Genomic DNA, 25,816 nt, shown 5'->3' with positions numbered 1-25,816 from the left:
AACAGCTACAGAAAATATTAGCAGAGCAAGGTCACAGTAAAATAGTAATTTACAAATATTTAGCAACAAAATAATGTTACCATCTTACTGTGCATAAAACAGAGGAATAACAGAGGCCCTGAAGGCAATCAGTGGTCTAAGCGGTGATGAATTTTTTATGTTTAGCAAAATTTCAAAAACAAAGATAAGCCAGTATTACAAATTGGACTAAGTAATAAAAAAACTAATTATACAGTCACAGACAGACATAGGGTGCCATGATAATTTCACCCATGAAAATTTCTCATTTTGTCTTTTCCATTGAGTGGAACATGAATAGAAATTTTTGTTGATGGAAGAAAATCTGTTCATGTATAGTTTAAACCAATATTAATTTATTATATTTTTCCTGTCTTACTAAAAAAAGCAATTTACCTCAGCCCAACCTCCCTCTTCCTCCTTGTGAAAGCAAGCATGATTAAAAAAAAAGTTTTGCATATGAAAAAAATTTTGCTCAAAAATCCCTGAAATTTCACACTGCACATAACAACATGTAGTCACTACACTAAATAATAAATCGGCGCTCCTGAAGAATGCGTACCAAGATGGCAGACACCATAACGTAATATGTGTACCAGGTTAGGGTTAGGCCACAATTTTAGGTACAAATACTACAGGATTACTTGGCTAGTCCCCAAACTCGTAATAGAACTAAAATAAGGAAAATTGGAATAAAATTATGGCCTAACCCTAACCTGGTACACATACTACTTTTCGGTTTTAACCATCTTGGTTCACATACGGGAGTACCAATAAATCTATATTAACGGTATTTTAAATTTAAAGATTCAGTTCGTTTCTGAAAAGAGATTCATTATCACATTCAAGAAAAGGAAGTTTCGAAAATTGAAAATATTTTTTTATAATATAATTGACCACAATATTCAAATCTAAAATCATGCATCCAATCATCAGTTAATAAAGGAAATAGGAAATGCTTAACTACAGCATAACATTCTATTTATATATATTTTAAGGAACTAAGAAAGTTTAAGAAGAGACGCAGATAACTACAATGCTCCAATGTGCCATTAGAAATAATATGTTCACAAATTTGAATTAGAACGCTGTCTTGAGAGCTCAAACCACAAGAAGTCAGATTTTTATTTCACAGAGCTCATTTGAGGCAAAAAATGAATTTAAAAAACAGAAACTTCAAATATTGGCAAAGAAGGATTAAATTCGGTCTCTCACAGTTATGATCACAATTTTTACATAACAAATTACCCCATCGACAAAATAATTTTGTATTTTTCTAATGTTCATCCAATAGCATACATGCTCAATATTATAATTACCCAATCTAATCAATACCTCCTTATACTCGCATTACTCCCTGTTCCAGGACAGGAGTTGTGGACATTAACCACACGACAGTCACTCAACAGATTTCAACAACAATAAGGCAAATTTATAATATTTGAGATAATATTCAGAATGATAAAAAAGTTAGGCTATACATGCCAGAATTAAAATTATCATGAAACGCAGGGTTTTTGAGATAAATTTTCTAAAACTGTTATGAATATTAGTATTAGTTTAGCTAAATGAAATAACCGTTTATATAACGAAAAGTAGAACTATTTCGAGCATTTCGAGGGCTTTCGCCATGTCAGCCAACTAAAGTTGACGAAAATGAAAATATTTGTGCTAGCACTCAAATAATTCACTAGCATCATGCATGCAACGCGTCATAAGAGAAAATGGAACACGACTGAGACACACTATCATACCGTAAGAGGAGTTTGACTCGATAAACTGTTGACTTCCTCATGTGTCATCCACACATTTCCAGTTGTCTGATGATAGTTTGGTAAGCAAAATTAAAATTGAATTAAAAAATTAAATTTTCTCAAAATATTCTTAAATTGTTTAAGCAATAGTAAGAATATCTTTATTATTGAGCTATTTGGAAGCATATGAAAAAAACTTTTACTGTATTAAAAATTGACAATTTCAAAATGTAAACTCCAGGTCTACAACTAAAGATATTACAATCCACAACGAAGAACACTACAAATGAATATAGTAACACTCGATATAATAAATTCTTGATTTTAGGAAGAATTTAGAATATTTTCATTAACAAAAACATGTTTTCTGCATGTGGTACACCTGATGTTCATGTCAATTTGGGTTTATTTATAATCGTAAAAACATCCCTGTCCATTACAAAAGTACTGTATATCCTCACATAAAAAGCCGTGTTTAAAACTCAAAAAAAAGTTACCAAACTGAGGGGCTGGCATTACACTGTTCACCATGAAAAATTGGCTTATACGCGCATAACTCTGATCGCACTCAATTATGCAACAACTCGAGCTCTCGAAGAGCGTATGATTTGTATAATTTCGTCGTTTTCAGGGCCCGGCTTATATGCGGGGATATATGGTAGTCAATTCCTTGGAATAAATATCATTAAGATAACTTTCAAAGATATGCAACAAAATTATTTCTTTGAAGCCCGGGAACTGGAAACAAAGAAAGCTTACTAAGACTGTTCTAAAAACAATACCCAAATTTCCTTGTCTGCAATGTAAATAAAAACCAGAAAACACATTCCTATCGAATCGAATAGCCCATCTGTAAAGATAGTAAAACAGATATGAAAAAGCATACATGTTGTTTCATACACATTTCGCTGTAAATAACCGGTAGTAGTTTAAAAAAATGTTCAAAGCAATCAATATGCATTTTTTGTAACAAAATTATGTACAAAAACATTCAAACACACACGCACAGAATTTTAACTCAAAATTAACGTTCATTTATTTTTTTCTGATGTATCAAAAATCCGCTTCAAAAATGTAGTGGGGAGCTGCTGGCTGCATATATGGTTCAAGAATTCATATGCCACTGATGAGTGGGGTTAAATTAATATATCTTTGTTAAGTTGGGTTAGGTTTGACAGTTGAAAAATGTAGTCTATATGTAAAATGTATTTATAAAATTCATATTCGATAAACTATCATAATATATCATTTGTATTTTTGTATTTATAAATATGGAAAATAGAAAATATACAATGCAGTTGCAATAGTAAGCAGTAAAAGTTTACATGTAACGTACCGTTCTTGAAGTGGGTGGTGCTGATGGGCTTGTCAAGCTGATCATTTCATGAATCGCCAGTCGCAGTTTAAGTCTGTGTAATGGATTACTGATGCCAATCTCCCGTTGTATTTCTGTGTCTGATAAAGCAGACATAATGGCACCAGACTTGACGTTGGCACGACATGCAGCAACATACCAAGCTGGCATCCCGACCCATAACTATAATGGAAAAAGATTTGTTAATAAGGATATACCGTAAAATGTGTGGGGATTGGAACATAAAAACCATTAGGCATATCTTTGATTCTGCAATACGTTTTTAAGCAGTATACTCCTCCTGGTCGTTTCTCCGTTCGTGGCATGCGACAGATTGTTGCTGTTGGAGTCATCAAGGAAACTATCAAAAAGGCCCGGAATGTGGAAGAAACCAAAACATCGGCAAAGGCCAATAAAACAAACGGGAAGAAGTGACTGGTAGCATCTAGCGCCCAACAAACAGTCTAAACCTAAAAACCTAAATTTAAACCTAGTTTAAGAAAATTCCTAAATCATGATTGTCCTAAAAACGAATCAAATATTCAAATACACTTGAGATTGGTGATATGTAATATGGGAACTTCTTAATTTTGGAATTGGAAATTTGTTGTCTTCGGCGTTCGACATCTCATGGTGAGACAAAAAATCTTACGACTTTCAAAATTTAAAATTGTCTAACGTGACAGTTTCAAAATGTATTTAAAAAAGGAAATGATACAGCTTTGCCATCCCTGTTCGTAATCAAAATATTTTGCCAGTGGATATTTCACTTAATTAAATTTATTTACCCAGAAAGAATAATGGGCTCACCTCAAGCCAAGCAACCACTGTTGGACCACTCCATTGTGCAAAGGTTGTACCGTTTCTACGAACTTCCTCCAGCATTTCATATCTGTACAATTCGAAGGAAATATAAGTCACTATTAGTTAGTACACAGATATTTATGTGGTTTGCCAAATACAATTTGAAAGAAACAGTCTAAAAGGGGTCATATTAGGGTCAATGAATATGACATTGATATGGAAAAATATGAGTATATCGCAAAGGTTTGTATTGTTACAAAGTCTCAATTTTGCATTAATTGTTTGGAGAATTTCCAAGATTCAAAACAACCAATTGCAAATAATGTCATTTGGAATCGATAAGTTCAAATCCATTATTCCAGGTGACAAGCAGTATCGAAAATCAATCTCTTTTTTACCTTATTATCATCAAATTACCAAAAGGAATTGTTTTATACTCTAAACACATTTAATCAATGTAATATATTAGCTTGTTTGAATGTCCAATGTGGCTAGCTGTATTGCTTTTCTTATTATCAGGTTTGATTTTTTTAAGGCAAGATCTAATCATTCTTCATGCCAGAGCAGAAAATGTTACTTGTGATTCGAGTAAGATAGACAGAGTATAATCTCACTTTTTTTTCATTCTTCTTCCTTGTTCTCTTTGATGAACAGAACCTAAAACATCCATGGAATCGGATGATGTAGTTTTATCATCTGTATTAGATAAGTTCGAGCCAGATATTGAGAGTTGATCGTTCACCAAAGAAGCGTTTATTGATTGTTGTTGACGTTGCCGTAATCTCAGCTGTGAACAGGAATGATAAATATTGTTGGAAAAATTATAAACTTTCTTTTAATTTTGAATATCGCTACAATCCATGTTGTGTACATTTTTGAGATATAACAAAGTAGCTGTTTTGTGGAGTCAGTGATTGTGAAAAAAACTTTCAGGAGTAAAAAAAATGAATCTTTTTGTTACAAAACTGGTGCATGACCCTGCTTTGAGCAAATTTGAATAAAAAATTAAATCTATGAAAAATTGTCAAGCAACCTTATCTTTCTTTCCAAACAATCTTCCAAATGAAGACTTTATTCCTCCTTTCTTTTTACTACCAGCAGGCTGAGATACAGATGTGGTATTCTTATGTACTGAATCTTGGCTTCCATAACTACTGCTTGTCGGTGTTCCACTTGAATCATCCAACGACCTTAGATTATATACAAGTCAAAATATTAAGATGGACGTTATATTATCTATAGATGAAATTGACTGTAAGGTAGAGTTTCGAATAACGACCTAAAGGGTGTGGAGTATGGAGGAATTTATGATAGACTTTAACTTCAAATTCAAGGTTTTTTCAAATAACGACTCCAGCTTGACAAGAATTTTAAATTTATTTTAACTTCAAATTCAGGGTATTTCCAAAAACTACTCATTCTTGACGTAAATTTTACCCCTACGCCAGGCCTAGGCTCAGACTCCGATTTTGAAATATGACTTTGGCTCCGACTTACCTTCTCAGAGTGGTTTGTAAATACAACCCTGGCTCCACAGCACTGAGAGAACTATTGGTATATGGTCATTCAAACAAATTGTTCATTACTCATCCGTTTCTTTCCTGAAGTGTTTTTTTATTTTCAATTTATAATATGTTCTAAATACATACCCTTTAGTATCATCCAAATCAACTGGAAAACTTCCAATTCTTTCAAAAGCAGATTTTGATGAAGGAATTGATTCGAGTTGTTCGATGCTGGAAAGTGCCTGAAGAAAAAATAACTTCGTTAGCATTGAATAAAAAATGATCAAATGGAGAAGTGCAATAGTTCAGGCTGCTTTTTCACGATTGCCAGCCGACAGAACAATATGAAATTCTATATCAATTTCACACTCTAGAAAGATTGAAAAAAAAAATGATATGAAAATAAACTTCAAAAGTTTAAAACCTGATAATCATCTAAAACGGTGAAAAAATATAAAAATAACAAGATGGTCAAGGTGGAAGGTCAACGTACTTTTCAATGTATTGACTTCTTTCAACAAGCGTTGAATGCAGGATGCTATTTATATACAACAATAATAGCCATCGATGTATCTTTCGGGAGTTATATACAACAAGCATAGCCATAAATGTATTTATTATTCAACGAGGTATCCATGAATATTATTGGAAGAGTCATATGAATTTTCATTAGCTGGTGTGGCATTTATTTTCTTCGAAATATATATTGTGTGTCTTAAAATATCCTGATACATAAACTGTGAATTAGTCTTTCTCCTGACTAAAATTTTGAAATTTCCAAATCACATCAACACAATTTATGTTACAATATTATATTCTTAAGGAGTACCCCTTATGAAATCAAAGATATCTTTTTTATAGTTCAATTATATATGACAACAAATAGGCACTAATCTAATAAATATTGAAGAGGACAATGTTAATTGACAAGTGAAGACAGATACACACAATAGTATGTGTGATATACTATCAGTTTAGTGTGAGTATCTGACCCTTTGCCTTTCATATAGAATTTTAATCATCTGTTGAGTGAAGTGTTGTTTTCACATATTGTTACATTGGATCCATTGTATAACATAGAGAAAAAGATAGAATCGAGTTCCAATATGTTTTTGTTTAGAAAGAACAAAAGCATTTTGAAATTTAATACTATCTTCGTATTTTAAATACCATTTGATGGAAGAACACTCATAAATAAAGCATGAAATGCATTAGAGTTATTAGTTAGATGGAAGCAGACAGCAAAATTGGACCAATTTAATCAAGAAAGGAAATTTATTCAACTGATATTGCATTTTTGAGTCTTATAAAGAATACAAGAAAATCTTCTTTAATATTAGAGATAATAGGTTTTTATGTTTGTTGTGAAAACGTTTTACCTATTCAATTAAAATGGATGTAATGACTGAAAGAGCAACGCTATCCCAATCACAAAATATCTCGTCTGTTTACCAAACAGTAATCGGAATGAAGGATATATTTTCAGTAACTGACAACACAATTCCCTCAGTGTTGATTACAAAAGAAAACCTTGCCAGATCAAAAGAAAACTTTAAACAGAGAATAAAAATGGGAAAAAACAAGTGGAGCTTGCCAGACGCGGAACATAACAATAATATATTACATATGCTGCAAACAAACAGACAACGGAGGGGAAGAGAATTTCGAGCAAAATCTAAACGAAGGATTGTAACTCAGGATTCATCACGATCTTTTCTTCCAAACATCTCTGGGTCTATTCCTCAAACTGCAGGTTAGTGAAACATCAAGTGTTTGTATAAAATGTCAACCTAATTTACATGAAACTCAGAATGAAATATCAAATAGGAATACATGTTTAGATAACAATAAATGCCTCATAGCATAGTTATTACTCCTTTAGGAAACCCAAAACTGAAAAAACGGTTGATTTCCACAATGCTTTTGCAATTTCATGTGGAAAAATCATCATTTCTCATCAAATATCTTCCAAAATCGAATCATAGAATTTTTAAAAATTCCTTGAATATCTCAGTTTAAAAGTGGAATATATTGGATTTTATCTACATTGTTAGCTATGGGAAATAGTATAAATAGAAATTCGTACATTAGAGAATCTTTCCTTACATGGTTCAAATTGTCGAGAATTTAATTCAAATTCTAGAAAATCAAAGTATATGGGCAAAGAAATCTCATTCAACTAATTTCAATATAATATATCGTGTACAATATAAACATTAAAATACTAATATATCATTCAGTATATTGTTCCTTCTGTTCTAACCACAGGTGGTATATCAAGGAAAAAATCATCGAAAAGAAAAAGTCGTTCAGTCCTTTCAAATCATGAAGTTTTATCACAGCAGGGAGTGCGTACACATTTACCAAAGTTTCGAAAGAAGTAAGATTAAGAATAATAATGATGATTTTGTGACAAAGGTTGCCAAACCACGAGAAAAACAAAATATAATAAGACACATTCTAGAATGGAATAACATTATTAAGATTGGGTGGCACGTCGCTTCAAGCTCGGATCTTACTTAGTTGGCGTCACAGATCTCAGGTTCAAAACTCCATGCCCACCAGCTCTCCCAGGGTTTAATAAATTAGGTAGGCAATGCCTGACCGAAAAGTTTCTAGTTTAATTGTGAAAATCGTAGTCCCCGATGTATCATTATCTGCTTGTACTACAGTGCTTCGTTTAAAGTGAAATTTGGAATTGAAAGAAAACTTCTTCTTTTCCTAAATATTTTTTGTTGATGATAACCAAACTTAGGTAGTTACTTATCGATCTCGATCGGTAAGTATGTTGATAGATATTTGTCTGTTTGTTTCACTTTCGTATGCTACACGATATCTCTATTGTCTATTGATTTTGGATGAATTATGGTATGTCATATAATTAGCGAGTTATTAATTAATTAGTGATAGGACACAAAGTGTCGCTATTGAGTCAGAGCGAAGGAATCGAAACCGCAAGATCGATAAGTCGGCGGTCCCTGATCGCTATCCACCGTAGTTAGTTATTTAATGCACAGTTGAAAATTTCATATGACCAAACTCATAGTTCAATTGGTTTTTGTAGTAGTATTATTGAATAACAGTATGTATTGATTTGTCTGTTAAAGTTAGAAATTGGTATAAATACCATTGAAGTTTACATCTTGACTGAACCCTATAACTGACTAAACTTTCAGCATATGACTTAGATAAACACAATGATAGATAAAAGAGTCTTTCAATTGAATTTACACATAGCCCACAATGAAAAGTACAGAAATAGAAATTGATTGAAAATGGAAGATATACAAAATAAAATAACACAGGCAACCAAAATATTTGTGTTGGTAATACTAGAATGCTGTTTTTACAAAAGCCAAGCACAGTTATTAATAATCACTACCATCTCATACATTTGTCATATATTATATCATAATATTTCATTAAATTTCCAGACTAAGTTCAGAAGTGAAATCAAAAGACGAACAAAAAATCATTAGAAATATAAAGTTTTGGAGGGAAACAACACCTATAAGTCGAGCTGGAATTTACGACAATATTCCACAAATTGATAAAGATACTGCTGAAGAAAGTAGAGACATGATAGCTCAAGAAGAAAGTAATGTTGGGTGAGTGTGAAGACAAATCAGATAGATAATATCCACAAATACAATAAATACAAAATAGAATTTGTTCTAATGTACAAGGTACTTCTAGTGCAATTGAAAATTGAATAAAAAAAATTTGAAAATCATGTTATATGATAGTTCAAATATTCAAATTCTGGTTTTAGTTATTTTAGATAAAATAATAGATTCTTTTGCAGCCATTATTGGCTCAACAATGTTTCATGAAGTAGGTATGTTTCATTCACATAATGATAGGAACTGATTTACCAGCGTTTTATGTGATATCGTCCTAATGATAACATTATGTGCATAATATATGAATAAAAAAAGGAAATTGAGCCCAAAATTAATAACCTAAAATTATGTTATATATTATGCTTCGAAAAATCCCTATTAATTTGTTTGTTTTAATCAGTGTTTTAAGTATGCAAAGTGACTAATTATCCAAAGAAGGTATGCATGATTGTGATTAGAAATTAATAAGCAAGATGATATGAAAAGAGGATTTTAAAATACCACATATGTATACACTGAAACCACTGGGAGACTATTAAATACTAAGATGTGACGATATTCATTTCTATTTCAAGGAATTCACAGAATCCAACTTGGTCCAACAAATTTTCAATGGAGAATGACACACAGAAGACACAGAACAAATTCTATGCAAGACATATGGCTTTAAGGGATAGACTAATTGAGTTTGAAACAATGCACTATAGAGAAGCAGTAACAAGAATAAATAGATATCGGTATGCCAATTTTTTTAAACATTTTTTTAATACCTCAATAAATGATAAAATAGTAAATAAACTTGAAATAAAAAAAAACTATTGAGAATAAAACTCCCTATTTTATTGAAGGATCTGATCTTAAATAATAAACCAAAAGTTTAAATTTATAGTCCATTGCACGATATTTAGTATTAAACTCGAAATCTCAGGAAAATGAGAATGTGAAAAAATCAAAAAATACTGACATATCTGTTATGATTATAGAGAGAAACTAAGAAGGCCCCAAGCTACTAGAGCTGGAAAACTGAGACAAACAAAGGAAGCAAGCAGAGAAATGGATCAAAGAAAAGATAAAAAAGAAGTTGGTTGTTCATTAAGACGAATAAGTGGTCTAATATACGAGATATCTTTGAAATATTGCATGAAGTTCCAAAGACAACACATCTAATTCTAAATATTGAAAAAAATTGTAATATTATTTTAATGACTTACTAAATACAAAATATGACAATCCAATCACTTTTGCTTTCTCAAACCGAATCTAAATTAAAAACATTAACATTTGTATTGGGTCATTCTAATTAATTTTAAGGCAAGTAAAGAGTATTAATGCTTCTGCATTGTTTTTCAATTTCAACAACAGAGACAAGCTATTGAAGAGGATGATAATAATAACAATGGTGGAATTTCACCACCAGGAATCAGAATGTCACCAAGTAAAGAATGGAAACCATACATTGCAAAAAGACATGCTGGAGGTATAGGTTATCTTTATGGACGGGAAATCTTAGTAAATTTGTATTTTTATATATCATTTGAATCAGCTGTTTATATTTCATTTTAAAAAATCATTGCTTTCCATTGGACATCACAAGAGAGAAATGCTAAGATATGATGACCAGAGCATGACGATCAAATGACCAATAAGGTGGTGTCAGTGTGCATGAAAAACAATAAAACTTGAGGTGACATAGCGAGCCCTTGAGGAAATAAAAAGTAATCGCTTTCTAGCAACTTCCTCCAATTTTAAATAATAAAAACCTAAAATTGATTGGGCTATTAGTTTGTATTTTTTTTTTCTTTTCGTTTTCGTATTTCATCAAAGAACACCAACAGCAAACTAGCAAACAGATTTATAGCTATAAGTCCACCATATAACCAATGATTGTTTAGCACAGATAAATGTATCATATATTTCACTTTTTCAGACTTTTATACAAGACTAAATTTCAATTTAATGTTAATGGAATGAATTTGGTCTTTACGATGGAACGTCTTTTCAATTCTGCTGATAATTTTACTAATAATACTAGTTGAATCCAAAATTTAAAAACTACACCAAATCTATTCAAGATAACCAGCAAAGTAAGAAGCACTCAGTGCTTCACAAATCTGGAGGAAAAATTGACAAAAAACAAGGAGACAAAACCAATTCCGCCAGAGTTCCACAGACAACAATTCCATCAAAACATCGCAGTACCAATCCAACGCCAGATGAAGACATAACATATCCGATACATATTGAAAAACTATTGAGAGACTGCACACCTCAGAATATAAAAACAAGCGACGTAGATAGAAGTACACAAGATAGAGTTTCGACTCGTTTAAAAATGACAACAGATGTGGCCACGGGATTACCAATAGTGGAAGGTGTCAATGAATTTAAAGGCAAGATGGAAATTTCTAATCACAGTAAAGGAAAGTCTATCCTCATTGATATAAGACAACAATATAACGAAGGACAAAATCGAAATGATGTTGATACTATACAAAAATCAGAGGAGTTGGCCGAAGCTGGAAATACTGAAGATGTTGCTTCTGGTAGTACACGAACAATGCTGGGCACGAAACTGCGCCTGCTATTACAGAAAAGTTCACAGTCGGAAAGAGAAAGTAAAACAGCTGGAGGCAGCAGTCAATTGATAGAAGAAACAACAATTGGTAATAATCATCCAAAAACGAGTGGTGGTAAAAGATTTACCCAGAAGTGAGTATCAGTAGTATCTGATTGCTAATGTCTAAAATAATTCACTATAAATTTAGCACATATAGTCAAAATTTATTATTTTTTCATACTGCTTCTGAAATATGTCATGAAACAAAAATAAAAACAAATCCAGTCTTTATTATCACCTGGATATAAAAAGCCATTTAGGTAAAGACTGCAGACTACAGACTAAAGTTCAAATATTTTTAAAAATGCCATTCAAATAGCCAAATTGGGTCATGTTCAACAACAAGTCATGTCGAAGAAGCATTTTAAAGTCAATGTATGTAAGAGTTTATTTTGAAAATGCAGGAAAGTTGCAGGTTCACTGTGACTCTATAGGTTTTCCATTTTTCAGTATTTAAAAAATGAGGGCCTTTATGATTATACTGTAAAACTCTCATAGTCCAAAATGAAATATTTCATTTAAAACTATTCTAAATCAAATATTTAAGAGTCGAATATTTTTAATTTTAAATCTGTACTAATATTCAATTTGTAATAGGCCCTCATATTGGATAGATCTTATCAAATTACAGTTCTGAAATTTAGTACAGTAGTGTTGAACTATGGGTGGATATAATGTATTTCACCATTGCAGCTTATAGATTACACTAATACAGTTTTTCAGTCTGACCTGGCCTTATTCTCTACTCCTTATTGCATTAGGACTTCCAAGTTTTATCCACCGGGATCGACTCGATTCCCAAATGTCACCAAGATCGGAAGTCTATCGATGTCATTTCAAAGAGATGGTAAACAAGAATTTATGATGAGAGGAATAAAAGGAGAAAAAGAGACTTTTCGTCCAAAGCTAAAAGATATTATAAACAAGCATAACAATGAAGAAAGGTTGGAAAGATCTCAAGCAAAAGTGAAACAAAATCAAATCCGTATGAATGATGCCAATATATTGATGTTAAGGAAGGGAACTCAAGATACAGAGATTGAAAAAGACAAGGCAGATGACAAACCACAAAATCTAACTTACAAATCATATTTGAGAGGAAAAGTTGTGTTTAAGAATGCTAGCTCAACAGTAAATGAAATACAACATAGAGGTGGACTGAGTGGGTAAGCATGGGTGATGGGGGTAAATATTTTGGATCGTCAAAAGTATATAAATATCTCCATTTGATGTCTAATCAAATGTATATCCAACTACAAGAGCAATTTTATGGATATTGTGAAATACTGAAATATTTATAAAGCTAATATGAACATTTTATGCCAAAAATTAATTTTAAATTATAATGAAGCCAATATAACATAGAGATTCTTATTTACTGTTATAGAAAATTCAATTCTAGTAGGGATAGAAAAAATTTCTAATGGACAAGAGAATAATATGGATATCAAAATCGCCTTTGCAGACAATATTAACAAAACTTATATATTTCCAGGATAATAAAATAATACAACTTCATTCCAGACTTTCATTTGCAAGATTATCTACAAATATGAAACAAGATGGGAGAGAAAAACAGAGAACAACAAGTTCTGTGAAAGGTCCAACCTCAAGAGAAGTTGAATATCCAACAATTCCAATAGCAGAAAAAAGAAAAAATGGTCAGTAGTTACAAGCGTGAGAACTCTTTTCCTAAGTCAACAAATGGTGCAAATGCTCAATATACCGGTAACTGAATAGAATGAGCTATTGTTTCAATGGCAAAACACCAATAAAAAATAGACATTGACAAGAATATACTGAATATTGCACTGCATGAAAGTGGAGTTTTCAAGTTTCGCAATTCCTGTGGCCTCGAATTAGGCCTACGAGAATGTTTATGTATGCACACTGAATATGTAAACAGAGTAATCAATTGTGACATGTATGAAATTCAAAAAAAAAACTGTCTCTAATCATTTTCCCTTTCAAACAAATTTAGGGATTCTGAATAAAGGGCTAAACATTCCTGTAGTTGTTGAAGGGCCTGTTTCTGAAAAAGAATCTGCTAAAAAGGAGAAACTAATACAACAACAGAAGGAACAGTTAATGCAAGCTCGACATATGTTGTTTGATCCGAGTAAATTGGCAATTACAAGTCTAACAGCAGCTATATTAAACAGGTAATACATAATTTATAGAAATATTTTCGAATGAAAATAAAACAAATAGGTCCAATATGCCATTTGATGGGCTTTATACAGATGAATATTGAACAGCAGCACTTCTATGCAATGATTTATCGGCTAGATCACAGACTGCTACCTCTATCATAGCACCATACAAGACAGCCACACTGGCAATAATAGTAGTTCTGAGATCTGGATTCAAGTATATTCAATTTTGATAAGTGGCGATCTCTCCATTAGGTATTACGGTCTATATTTTAGCAGACGATTCATTATTTTCATTATTTTTTTCACAACAACCCTTAGCAAAATGATCCATAGATACACATTGGTCCAAAGATTATAATATTTTATAGTGAATTGGCACTGAGAGCTCCATCAAGCAGTCCAGTTGATTTTACCCGTGGATTTCAACAACGAATAGCAATGACATCTCAAGGATATATGCAAGGTCTAGATCCAGCAGGTAAAAGAGTAACAAAATTATATATATAATACTGTAAAGCTCATTTAAATGAAGTGCAAAATTGTCACAACTAATTAAATTTTTCTTTGGGTAATTTATATACATATAATATATTATAGCCTATATTTTTGAATATAAAATATCTAACAAGTTTAAACTAGCTCATGCTTCACAATAAAAAGACATAATAAGTCAATAAATATCTTTTCATAATGAATTATGAAGCACACATCACATCAGCTTGATTTGTTTTATAGAGGGACATCCAATGATTTAAAAATTTGCTATCCAGATTAATAGAGATAGACATTTTATAACTTATTTTCTATTTTTCATAGTGTCAGAAGTTAATTGAAGTGTAGTTTAGTCTGTCTAATGCCAAATGCTTAAAATGACAGACAAAAATTAGTTAAATTATTCGTATATTCACATATTCATTTCATCAAGTATATCTTGTCTTGAACATATTCGAATATTAACTGTTGTGTCCATGGATTTATACTTCCATATAAAAGCAAAAAATACTACAAAAATTTGCTTAGCATGAGTTTTATATGATAAAGTTTTGTCAATGCTATTTTCAAAGATATTAAATCACCCTAAAATGTATTAACCACAGGTCCAACAATGAAAGGATCAACAGGTAGAGTGCCATATATACCAATGAATCAAGCAGATGGATTATCGCCCCTACTAGACCAAGGTGATGAAAGACAGAGAAATTCAAAACTACCACTCCCCAAGGTCTCTGATCTAGTTGACCTCCAGCGTTTGTATGAAGCCGTGCGACAACAGAACGGTACTGCACCTTTTTATGTTCCGACTTCGTCCATTGAAGGAATTAAAGATTTACAACGAAAACATTTTCACAAAGCGCAGCTCAAAAGACAACCATTTTATCACTATCCGTATCCTTACCAAAACGTGAACAATTTAAAGCAAGACGATGGTATACCTTTATATATAGTGACTAGCGCTGCAACAAAAGTACACAAACCGATGAAATTCAATCCAAAGTCAAATACTACGGAATCAATGTCATGGAAATATAATTATAACAAAGGCAAAGAAAAGCCTCCAGTTCCGCCACCCAAGAAAGAAGAAATCAATCTGGTTTATAATTCTCCATTCCATGATAAGCAAATCAAAAATGATCAGAATAACCAGAACAGTATTGCGACGGATAAATACAAAGGATATACTGGTGTACGAGGTGTTATCGTCTCAATGTCAACTCCATCTAAACCACTGCAACAAATTGAAGAGAATTATGCAACTTAACAATTACCACCAATCCTAAGTTTAATTTTGCGAGAAAAAAAAATCCACTGGTGACAAACCACACTTTGTAAACATTATACACCAGTAATCCCCAATCAGTGCCATTAAGTCTTTTGGTAATATTCCTGAAAGTTGTGGATCATTCTGAATACAATCTGTCAATAATGTTACGTACAAATGGTATCTACCAAAGAGATGGCTTCTCATCAGATTATAGAAAATCGCCTTGAAACTGGAGGATGATATAAGATGTGCCATGATGAAAATAAGCTATCACATGCAAAAGCTTATGAACTAACCAGAATCTCTTCGGTGTACCCCATGAACTGAAAACTACTGCTAATAGCGATGTTGATGATATTGAATGCTTCAATCTTTTCCTAAAAAATACCCTACTCCTTATCCTACCTTATACTTTTCTATAACTCTAATATAAATAGCACTGCCTTTCTCCTATATAAGATATATGAAAATAAATACCGAACAGAAATCTGTCTGCGAAAAATGTCTGATAAACAGGAGTAAAATAGTAATTTCAGAAGACCAATGACAGTATAATTATTTGATTGTAAGTAAACGAATAAGGTGTTTTCACTTTTCTTTTTTAATGGGTCTCTGGATAAGGAGTCAGTAGCAAGCATGCAGCGATTTCGTATTTCGAAATGCCAGTTCTATATAACAGACCAATCGTATAACACTCGCTAGAACTCAAAGCCTAACCCAGAGATACTAACATACATTGGACCGGCATATAAGCCGCTAAATGTTATCACACTCACAAAAATTGAAGTCGTTATTAAGAAACAATTGGGGGCATATGTTGTTATACTGATGCAAGGCTAAAAAATAATATATATATATACACAGTACAACCACATGTTTGTGATAGCCATGAGCAGTTTCAATAAATAAATATTCCTTCTTGTTATTAGCAGACAATTTTTAAGTTTCCCTACAAAGGTGAACAATACAGTAATCCAAACAATTTAATTAGTGCCTCACCAAGTACTATTAAAATGAAATTTGTAATCTACTACCATACTCACCTGAAGTACATTGAAAATAGTTAAAAGATTTAATATGTGAATATATATCTCACAAATCATTTGTATTGAATGAATCGCATTCATACTGTCTATAACATCTTTCAAAATGCATCTGAAGTGTTTCTGGCCACTATATTCAGAATATGATAATCACATAATCATGTAATCTAAGTATGCTTGTTTGCCAAAAAATTTTGCATGAAACTTCAAAAATTTCAATAAACTAAGAACTCATTGAGTAACTTTCTTCAAAGATTGGGTTTCCTTTAATTTTGAGTGAATGAACATGGCCGTAAGCAAATTTCCAATAAATTAGAATGACATTAATAAGTTAACAGAAATATATAAAAAAACTCACATCATGTTGATGGTGTTGGTGTGGCAGTGTATGTGATCGGACCTCCCTATCTCCAGGATATGCGACTGTTCCTCCATCAAGTTGAAACATGGGACGACGTGTGTGTGGCAGTGTATTCGAACCAGCTGAAGAAATATCTGATATCTGTCCTCCTACTACATGCTTAATTTCTTCTGTTCTACGCTCCGTAGTCTGCTTCTCTTTTTGAAGAATACTGTAATTGAAAGAGATGAAATAATAATAATATTAAGAATTGCTAGAGTGAGAAATAAAAGGTAATTTCTTGTTAATTAAACTAATCTAAATTGTTTTGCAGTTTCAAATGGTCAAGTCATCACTAGGATAGAAAAAAATCCTGAACAAAGAAAAGAATTTCCAAGAGAATGAAAATGGAGAACTCGTTGCTTATTACTACCGTTTTTCAGGCCTTAATATTGCATTACAACAAATACTATTATACATGATTTATTTGATGATTTACGACTTGACTACACACTTGCTGTTCCTCACATAATAAGAACAAACACAAGCAATACAGAGACTGTAATGTAAGACTGAATGGGGTAGCAGCCGAAAGAATCCCAACAAGGTCAATGATTACGACAATGCATCAAAACGATCCATTATAAACATCATGTATATGAAAAAAACACTTACTGTATTTCTTTATTGATCATATCAAGTTGATCTTGCAACATGGTGGCGAGTGAGTGAGCGTTAGATTGAGCAGCAGGAGACATATCAATGGCAGAAAACACATTGTCACTCAACTCATCTAAATGGAAGGGTAATAGTTAGAAAGAGCAACTAATATCTATCCCAACTAATATAATTAGAAGGTGGAACACTTGGGTATTTCCATAGTATGTGTACCAGGTTAGGGTTAGGCCATAATTTTATCCCGATTTTCCTTATTTTAGTTCTATAATGAGTTGACGGATGTCTGTGTTAGCCAAGTGAATACAACCGCTGCCCATAATAATCAGTCCCTTCACACAACTTGTTGTAAAGTAGGTGAACGAAATTAGTTACCTCCATATCGGTACACATACTTCTGGTGTGCCAAAACTTGTATATCTACTCACAGGGATAGCCAAAAACGAATAATTCACTATTCCGAATACATTCTAAAAAAATCTTTTTGAATATGAAATATCAAATATATTCCGAAAGAGGTCTCTTCAGCACAAAAAATTCTTCAAGACAATTATAAATTCATAGAAATCAAATCAAATTTGGTCATGCAGAATAATTGAGATAAATTGTTTTAATTAGTATCCTTCATTTTATTCCGTCAAAAGTTAACAAATTTTTTTTCTATTATAAAATAATAAATGTTCAAAAATATATTGTTAAAAAAAACATATGGAGGAAAAAATGAAATAACTGTACTTGTACTGTTGGTAGTGGTGTGAGTTGACAATGTGCCTTCAAACGTTTGTTGAACTTTATTCAATAAAGCATTATGTTGATTTCTTTCCCAATCTGAGTCAATATGATTCTGAAATATAATACATATATAATAAATCAGTCACAAATAAGGAGTATTACAGAAGGGATATTATGATGCCTTAGTTCTGCTCACAGTAATAGCGATATAGGTACACCCAGGTCCAGTAAAATTTCAGAGAGCAAAATTTTAAAGGATTGTACTAAAGGTGTGTGTGTATGTATGACGTATTGAAACAAAGAAATTTGGGGTGTCAAATAATACCACAATTGTAGCGTAGCAGATTGCTGTGTGGACCTACTGTTTATAGGAAATTTGATTGGCCACAAAATGATAAACTGTTTTTATTCCGAGGGTTGAAAACAGAAAATTTGAATTTAAATTGAGATCCTATTACAGAGTTATCATATAAATTCCTGATAGACAAATATGATCGTTTACATGTGTGTTTTGCTGAATATTGTTGTTTTCATATAATAAAGCAGCATACCTGATCATTTTCATCTCTTTGATGTAATTTAGAAGAATGAGGTGATATATAAGGTTTCCCAACAAAATCATTTGACCTGAAATAAAACATATTAAAATAGTTATTAAACAAATGTAGTATACACACAAGACAAAACAATGCTGATACCGAGAAAAGCCCAATAACTCAAATTTCAATAGCTGATTGAAGACCTTTCTGAAATGAAAGTGTATAATACTAGGATAACTTATTTAAAAAAGGGGATGGTTTTCACTAGGTCTGTGTTACAATTGATTGCGCATTTCAGTCAAAAAAAAAATTGACTCAGGCTTTAATATGAAAAGAAAATATATATTGAATAGCTCCTACTGCAAAGAAAATGAAATTTTGATAATGAAAACTTGTAAACAAAAACAAGAGTTTGGCTGCAAATTAGACAGCAATAAGATATTGCTACTGTCAGTACGGATATACAAACAGAGTAATTTCATGTGCAATCCAATTTAGAAATACACACCGTAGCCCTGTGAAATGACTTGTTGTGGACGGTTGAGTAATTGTATGATTGATTGTAGTGATAGGTCTAGTACGCATATCTGGAGTGCTACTGCCTTTATTCGATTGTTTCCACGAAGAAGAAGATAATGAAGCTGAACTTGAAGAAGATGAAGCAGTTGTTGATAGATGAATACCAGATGTTGAACGATCGAAGGACATTAACTAGAAATAGAAAAATTTAATGACACTCATAACAGCTGAACAGAAACTAACCAACACTTTGACTAAAAAGTATGTTTGATACACTCTTTCAATCAGCCTTTAGAAAAATTGAAGGATTGTTTTGGACTCCTGTTTATATTTCTGTTTTCACATGAAATTAAATGTAAAATAGGCTAATCCTTCTTTTTCACATTGTATAATATGGTGGCTAGGCTGATCATGTACGTAACGCATGGAGATGCCATACCTAATTAGTTTGAAGAAAGGTTTTTTTTTTAAATTAGGGTATACTGGTTGTCTTTTCTATAAATTCATCAATTTTGTAGTTAATCACCACTGATTTGGTCAAATTCACCAGAATGAAATTTGTTATGCATTATAATTCAGCTTGAATAAAGCCATTTGGAAAATGTAGCCAAGAGCGCGATAAAATTGAAGATCAGTAAACCAATAACAAATTATCCAAAATGTAGACTTGCATAAGGTTATACTATATATCCATATAATGCTGCAAAATACCAAACAGTAGATTTCAGTCACTATTTCTAAATTAGTCAAATTTATTTTCAACAAAGAATAGCAACATCGAGGCATGTAATCATTCAAGTGAAAAATTCTATACTGTACATAAATAGTCTGTGTTGATTCCTCCAAAATATAACTAGGGGAAAAAAGTGTCAAGAGCCCAATTTATAAATAACATACAAGACCGTAAATGGTTGTTCTAAACTTACCTTAGTTTTATACAATGCAAGTTCTGTTTCGACTTTTTCCAGTAATCTTGTGAGTCTGTCCTGTAATGATATAATTAAGTCAATGACATACAGTATAATAAACCCAAATATTTAAATTACAGGTGAAAAAGGTTTTGGCAATTGCAAATATAGAAAGAATCTGTATTTCCAGGCAAGACGGAATATCCGATATTCTAAATATAATCAGAAAAACTATTTTTGAATCTTGAAGGGAATGGAATATTGATTATAATCCTAGAGTATTACAAAGAAAATCATAAATTAATATAAATCAGAAAATGTAAAACTCGAAATAAACGCATATAAAATATTAGTTGGGACTAATGAATTCATTTTGAACTTATATTATAATATATGTATACTTGTTTTCAAAAAGTAAAATATATCACAAAAATTTCTTAATTTATTAGAAAGTGATACTTTGCTTATTTATAAACAATAACTGCTCATTATTCGTTTTTTCTTTGCATTATTTACCAATTCAATCCACTTCTAACTCAATTTTTTTTTTTTATATTAAAAATTATCACGTCATTTTGGTCAAAAAACTTTAATGAAATTATTTTAAATTGAAGTATGAAACCACTTGGTCATTATCATAATTGATGTGAGTGATCATTAAATGCAATCATACTTTATCTAGTTTTTGATCTTCAAACTCTTTCCTTATATCATCAACTTGTTTGTTGAGGTAGTTCTAAACAAAACAATAAACATAATAAATTTAGTATAGCATACTATAGTATCTAGTCTAAGAAAATCCTTTGAAATTTTTTTTTAAAGCTGAAATAATGGCCAGCTCTGTTAATACTTCCATTGCGATTCACTTAACGACATAATTATTAAATAAAATTCAAATAAAAATAAAAAAAACAAGCAAATTAAAAAGTTCCATGAAAACTCTCAAGATAGATGAATCATTATTTCAAAGCATGAACTGATGACAGGTTAAGAAGACCAACTACTGACTGGAAATGGGAGATACAATCAATGGACAACTTTACCAATTCAAGGAATTCAAACACTTCTACAATAAATTCAATATTCCATAATAAAATAATCATTTCAGAATAGATTGAGTATAGTAAATTGTTCGGTTTTGGTCACCCCTGACAGTGCCAACGATTTACCATATTTTACGGACCAAAAGCTGCTATTTAATAAATCCTATTTTGTTTCCTAAAGATCTATCGCACGCCCTAAATGCGGTTCCTAATGTATAGATCAGATAGTGCTTTATGATTTATTGCCTACACCCAAAACCAGTACCGGTACTATTGCTTTATAATTTATAAACAAACCGCCGTCTTCAACTTTTTGAAAACAGCCGCGCCTTATAGCCCAATGTGCCTATGTCTGAATAAAAAACTCGAACTGTGCAATTTATTGACAGTGTGCCGTTAAATACAGTATATAGACAGTAGAATACCAAAATGGCGAAAAAAACTATACCTTCTCTTCCAAAGCTGACATTCTTTCTTTCAAATGTAGTTGCAAACGTTCGTTTGATTCTGCCAGCAGACGATCGACTGTGCTAGATAAACGTTGATTGTGTTCTTCATTCATTTTCTCGCGCTGTCGAGCCTGATACAAATTGATATGAGTCAGAAGCAAATTTCATCTACAGTACAACTGTACAAAAATTTTAAAAAATTGAGTAACAATATTTGAGTTTGCAAAAAAGTTAAAAGTTAATGGTAATATTTTCCCAAATTAGAAACAACTTCCCAGCATGCCAGACTTTCACATATTAATTCTCAAAAACTCCTCAAAATGATTATATAGTCATGAATTCCTAAAAAGTACTCATAACCTACTCTATTTATTTCTTGTCCCTTCTCTTCTAATTGAACGTTTAAACTTTTTAATTTTTCTTCTATATTTCCATGTCTTTCCTCTGCTTTGGTCAATGCTGCGATTCTTTGTGCTAGTTCTGCTTCAACCTTCAAATTGAAAAAAATTGTTAGTTATTGTATGTTTTTTCGAGCATAGACTTCCTTGTTTATATCCCTACCAATGAGCAATCAACAACAGGTTCAATGATGATGTAATATTTGAAATTTGTCAGTCACTCGGATGCAATTTTTATGCAGAAATACTTCCAGGTATGGTTGTAAACCCTGGCTCAATTTCGTGGTATTGCATTTGTCAGTTTTTGGTTTTAAGGATAAATCAGAAAACTCGATGGTTATTTTGTCATCAAAGAATTTTTCTGAAATCAAGGGTCGGAGAAGATTTAATATAGTAAAAGTCAGATGGAGGTCAAAAAATCACTAGTCATTAATATTATTCTGAATATAAATAACCAGCGAAGCAAAAAATAACAAATCAAACCTCAGGCAATGCCTCTGCACGTCGTAGAGATTGTTGAAGCTTAGACTCCGCAACTTTGATTCTTTCTTGAAAAAGGGAATTTCGTTCCTCTGTCTAAAATGAAAAAAAAATCAGACTGTTAAACACAACAGAAAAAAATAAGATTGGCGACTCTAGTTTAAATATATTTTAGTGGTTTGCTTGCTTGTAAATAGCTTTCTTGTTGCCATTATCATGTATTGCATTCCAGATAACCATTTCGGCAAATTATTTTTACATTGTTTGCAAAAGTTCTAAAAGGCACTTGGCTTAATACAATTTATATCCTTTTTTATGTGAATTTCTTCTAAAACAATTTCGAAAGTTTTTTTTTAATTTCCTGTTAATGATCTAGTTAATGATGGTGTATATTTCATGAACATTTTGTTTAAACTCGCATTGTGAGCTACGCTGCTCTCTTGGGTTGCGCATTATGTTGTGATTGTTACTTAAAAATTAGACTTCAGCCATTATCCATCTCTAATTGTGATTGTTTCATGATGTTTATTTCCTAGAAAAACAAACCACGCTTGTCATTATCAATAAACACATTTAAATTTATCTTATATCGAAAAATTACATGATCCATGGAATGAACTATAAAATAGAGAAACGAATATTCACAATATGGGTCAATTTGTGGAAGAAGAAACATGAAATTACGACAGCAGTCAGCAGAGTGCAGACAAAGAGCATATACTTCCTGCTTTATTAAAAAAATGTCATCCAATTGACGAACTATAAGTGATCAATTATATACGCATCATGTGCATTGATTAGAAGATGTTTAGTTATTTATTCCAGTTGATTACTTTAAATCCTCAATCAATCACAAGCTCTTAAAAATGTTTAAAAGAAGTCTTTACTACTCATAAAAAATAGATTATAAAGGAAGAACTCCATAATAGTGAAAATAATTTGGAAATTAAAGGTTTGGACTTTGTTAAATAAGCAATTGGTTTAGTTTTCAATACAGAAAGGAATTTCTGTCAACAATAACAGCATCAACACTGCCAACAAGGCAACAACTAAATTCTACTAGAACGATCCATTCCACTTTCTATCCAACAAATCTTATGATCATTAAAGCAGAATTATGTGGACACACTAAAATAAAATATCTTTTGCCACAATAACATATATTTTTGCATAACAACCTCGACAAAATAGACTAGATATTTTATTAATTTGCAGAGAAGCAATGGCACATCAGTGCAACTTTAGATCTGAGGCATGTAAAGTAAGAGTTGGGAATACAAAAATGGTAATAGCTTGTTAAGATAATAAATGTGAAAGTTGCACTGGTTTCCAAAATGAAACTTTTGGAAAAGAACTTTTCCCAAGGATGTTTCAGACAATGTAATATACAAGGCCGTAACAACTAGCAGGTCCGTGGGTTTAAAAAACCTTTCAGATCACAAAAAAGTGAAATACTTTTTTTCTACATTTCCAAAAGAGGGGGGATTGTTCCGACCTGCAACCCCCCTGGGTTGGCCCATATATACAAGCACCCACAGTTTTATAGTAAGTCATATTCTAACTCTCATTAATAACACCATAACTTTTACTTCACATTTCGATATCATACTTCATTTGATATAATTGTACAACCCAGCACTGGCAATGTTGAGTAATTTGAATTATTGATTTTTCCACCAAATAAAAGATAATTTACAAAGACTTACTTGACGAATCAAAGCGTCTCTATTGGCTAATTCTGCTTCTAATCTATCGTTTAACTCGTGTACAGAAGCAGCTTCCCGCTGAACACTCAAATACCGACGTTCCAGTGTTGTGACTCTTTCTTCAATTTCTTGTTTTGTGCATTGACTCTGAAATTCAGTCAGTAAAAAAATTAATCTTCACCCACATCAACAGCTATAAATGATCAGTGCTTGGCAACATAATCTATTATGCTGTATATCAGCTGAAATATTGCAGGTTAAAATTTCACATCCAAGAAGTGAGCATGTTATCCTGGTTATTAGAGCATTATGCCTAATTTTGTTGGCACTGTGGGGTAAAAATTACAGATTTGAATCCTATACCCCCCAAAAATAGAAGTGTATTATTATATAGCAGTGTCTATTCAAATCTTGTTAAAAGCATCAATCCAACCGAAATCATATTGACATTAACTACTGCCTGTATCTATATAGCAGTGTTTCCCAACTCGACGCCCTGACCCATATAAGTCCGCAAAGAACGCTGGCGTATTGTCCAAAGGCGTATTGGTCACTACAGATCTCTAATAAACAAACCGTAATAAAATTAACGTTATTTTAAGTTCGCCGCAATTTATTTTGATGCAGAGATAGTCCGCGGAAAAAAACGGTTGAAAAACACTGCTATATAGTTTCAGTAGTCATCCTTTGAACCTGAGTGAGTTTTCATAACCTTCGTTTGTGCGAATTTTTTCGAAAAATTTTAATCTTTATTACATTGTTTAATCTAGGTATAACGGTGTTTAAATAATTGTACTAAACTAAAACATACATCTTTTATTTCTTTTTGTAATCGGCTGTTGACTTCTTCTGATTTTATCAAATCTTTTCTTGCTGTATCAAGATCTAGTTCTAATTCTGATACTCTGTAAAATAAATATTTTTATATAACCTTATATCTCATATAATCTTATATATATAAAGCTGGAAACTTCTTTGGCCAATCATGTACAAACCTGGCGAGAACAGTGTTATTTCTATGCCGCATATGTTCAATTTCAGTTTTTTGTTTTTCTATAGATTCTTGAAACTGTACAATACGGTTTGCTTCTTCCACTGCTTCAGCACTTCCGTTTAACTCCGCATTCTATAACAAAAATAAAATATGAAAAAACTTGACTTAAATTTATGGACACTAATAAATTGTTACCATATCAGAATCACTATCATAGATGAAGATCTATTGGTGGACCAGACAATTTAGCAATGACACCAAATAAAACTTCTTTTCTGAGAAAATTGCAATAAAGAACATCAGTTACAAAATTATTTCATTTCATTTTTTTTGTTTGAATATTTTTGTATTTATAAGTCTTATTTAGAACATTTGTAAATTTACCCTAAACCTAATT

General features: G+C 31.8%; 2 protein-coding genes across 4 annotated transcripts in view; one reads left to right on the top strand and one right to left on the bottom strand.

Moving 5' to 3' along the window:
• The window catches only part of LOC120343567 (liprin-alpha-1-like), a 39,112-nt gene that overhangs the window by 6,337 nt on the left and 6,959 nt on the right, over positions 1-25,816 (bottom strand). The window contains exons 8-27 of one of the 3 annotated variants that reach the window (XM_078110459.1): positions 25,421-25,551; positions 25,237-25,330; positions 24,426-24,572; positions 22,723-22,815; positions 22,206-22,331; positions 21,841-21,972; positions 21,023-21,085; positions 20,368-20,427; positions 19,431-19,633; positions 18,935-19,010; positions 18,387-18,495; positions 17,652-17,769; positions 16,995-17,208; positions 5,580-5,677; positions 4,964-5,120; positions 4,545-4,717; positions 3,937-4,018; positions 3,109-3,309; positions 1,773-1,838; positions 382-438 (exon numbers count right to left, since the gene is read on the bottom strand). In XM_078110459.1, coding sequence (XP_077966585.1) covers positions 397-438; positions 1,773-1,838; positions 3,109-3,309; positions 3,937-4,018; positions 4,545-4,717; positions 4,964-5,120; positions 5,580-5,677; positions 16,995-17,208; positions 17,652-17,769; positions 18,387-18,495; positions 18,935-19,010; positions 19,431-19,633; positions 20,368-20,427; positions 21,023-21,085; positions 21,841-21,972; positions 22,206-22,331; positions 22,723-22,815; positions 24,426-24,572; positions 25,237-25,330; positions 25,421-25,551 — 2,385 coding nt within the window. In that variant the 3' untranslated portion in view covers positions 382-396. Of the gene's footprint in view, positions 1-381; positions 439-1,772; positions 1,839-3,108; positions 3,310-3,936; positions 4,019-4,544; positions 4,718-4,963; positions 5,121-5,579; positions 5,678-16,994; positions 17,209-17,651; positions 17,770-18,386; positions 18,496-18,934; positions 19,011-19,430; positions 19,634-20,367; positions 20,428-21,022; positions 21,086-21,840; positions 21,973-22,205; positions 22,332-22,722; positions 22,816-24,425; positions 24,573-25,236; positions 25,331-25,420; positions 25,552-25,816 lie in introns of those variants that run through there. The other 2 variants (XM_078110457.1, XM_078110458.1) reach the window with 2 other exon arrangements.
• Positions 5,717-16,606, top strand: LOC120343568 (uncharacterized). The gene is made up of 12 exons (XM_078110460.1): positions 5,717-7,188; positions 7,704-7,815; positions 8,870-9,043; positions 9,634-9,795; positions 10,042-10,138; positions 10,421-10,535; positions 11,131-11,767; positions 12,437-12,841; positions 13,200-13,336; positions 13,657-13,837; positions 14,200-14,309; positions 14,929-16,606. Exons 1-12 carry the CDS (start codon positions 6,828-6,830, stop codon positions 15,588-15,590), a joined length of 3,153 nt encoding a protein of 1,050 aa, XP_077966586.1. The 5' UTR covers positions 5,717-6,827; the 3' UTR covers positions 15,591-16,606.

Source organism: Styela clava, chromosome 3, assembly GCF_964204865.1.
Source record: "Styela clava chromosome 3, kaStyClav1.hap1.2, whole genome shotgun sequence".
Classification (NCBI taxonomy): Eukaryota; Metazoa; Chordata; class Ascidiacea; order Stolidobranchia; family Styelidae; genus Styela; species Styela clava.
This window is presented reverse-complemented; position numbering and strand designations above follow the sequence as displayed.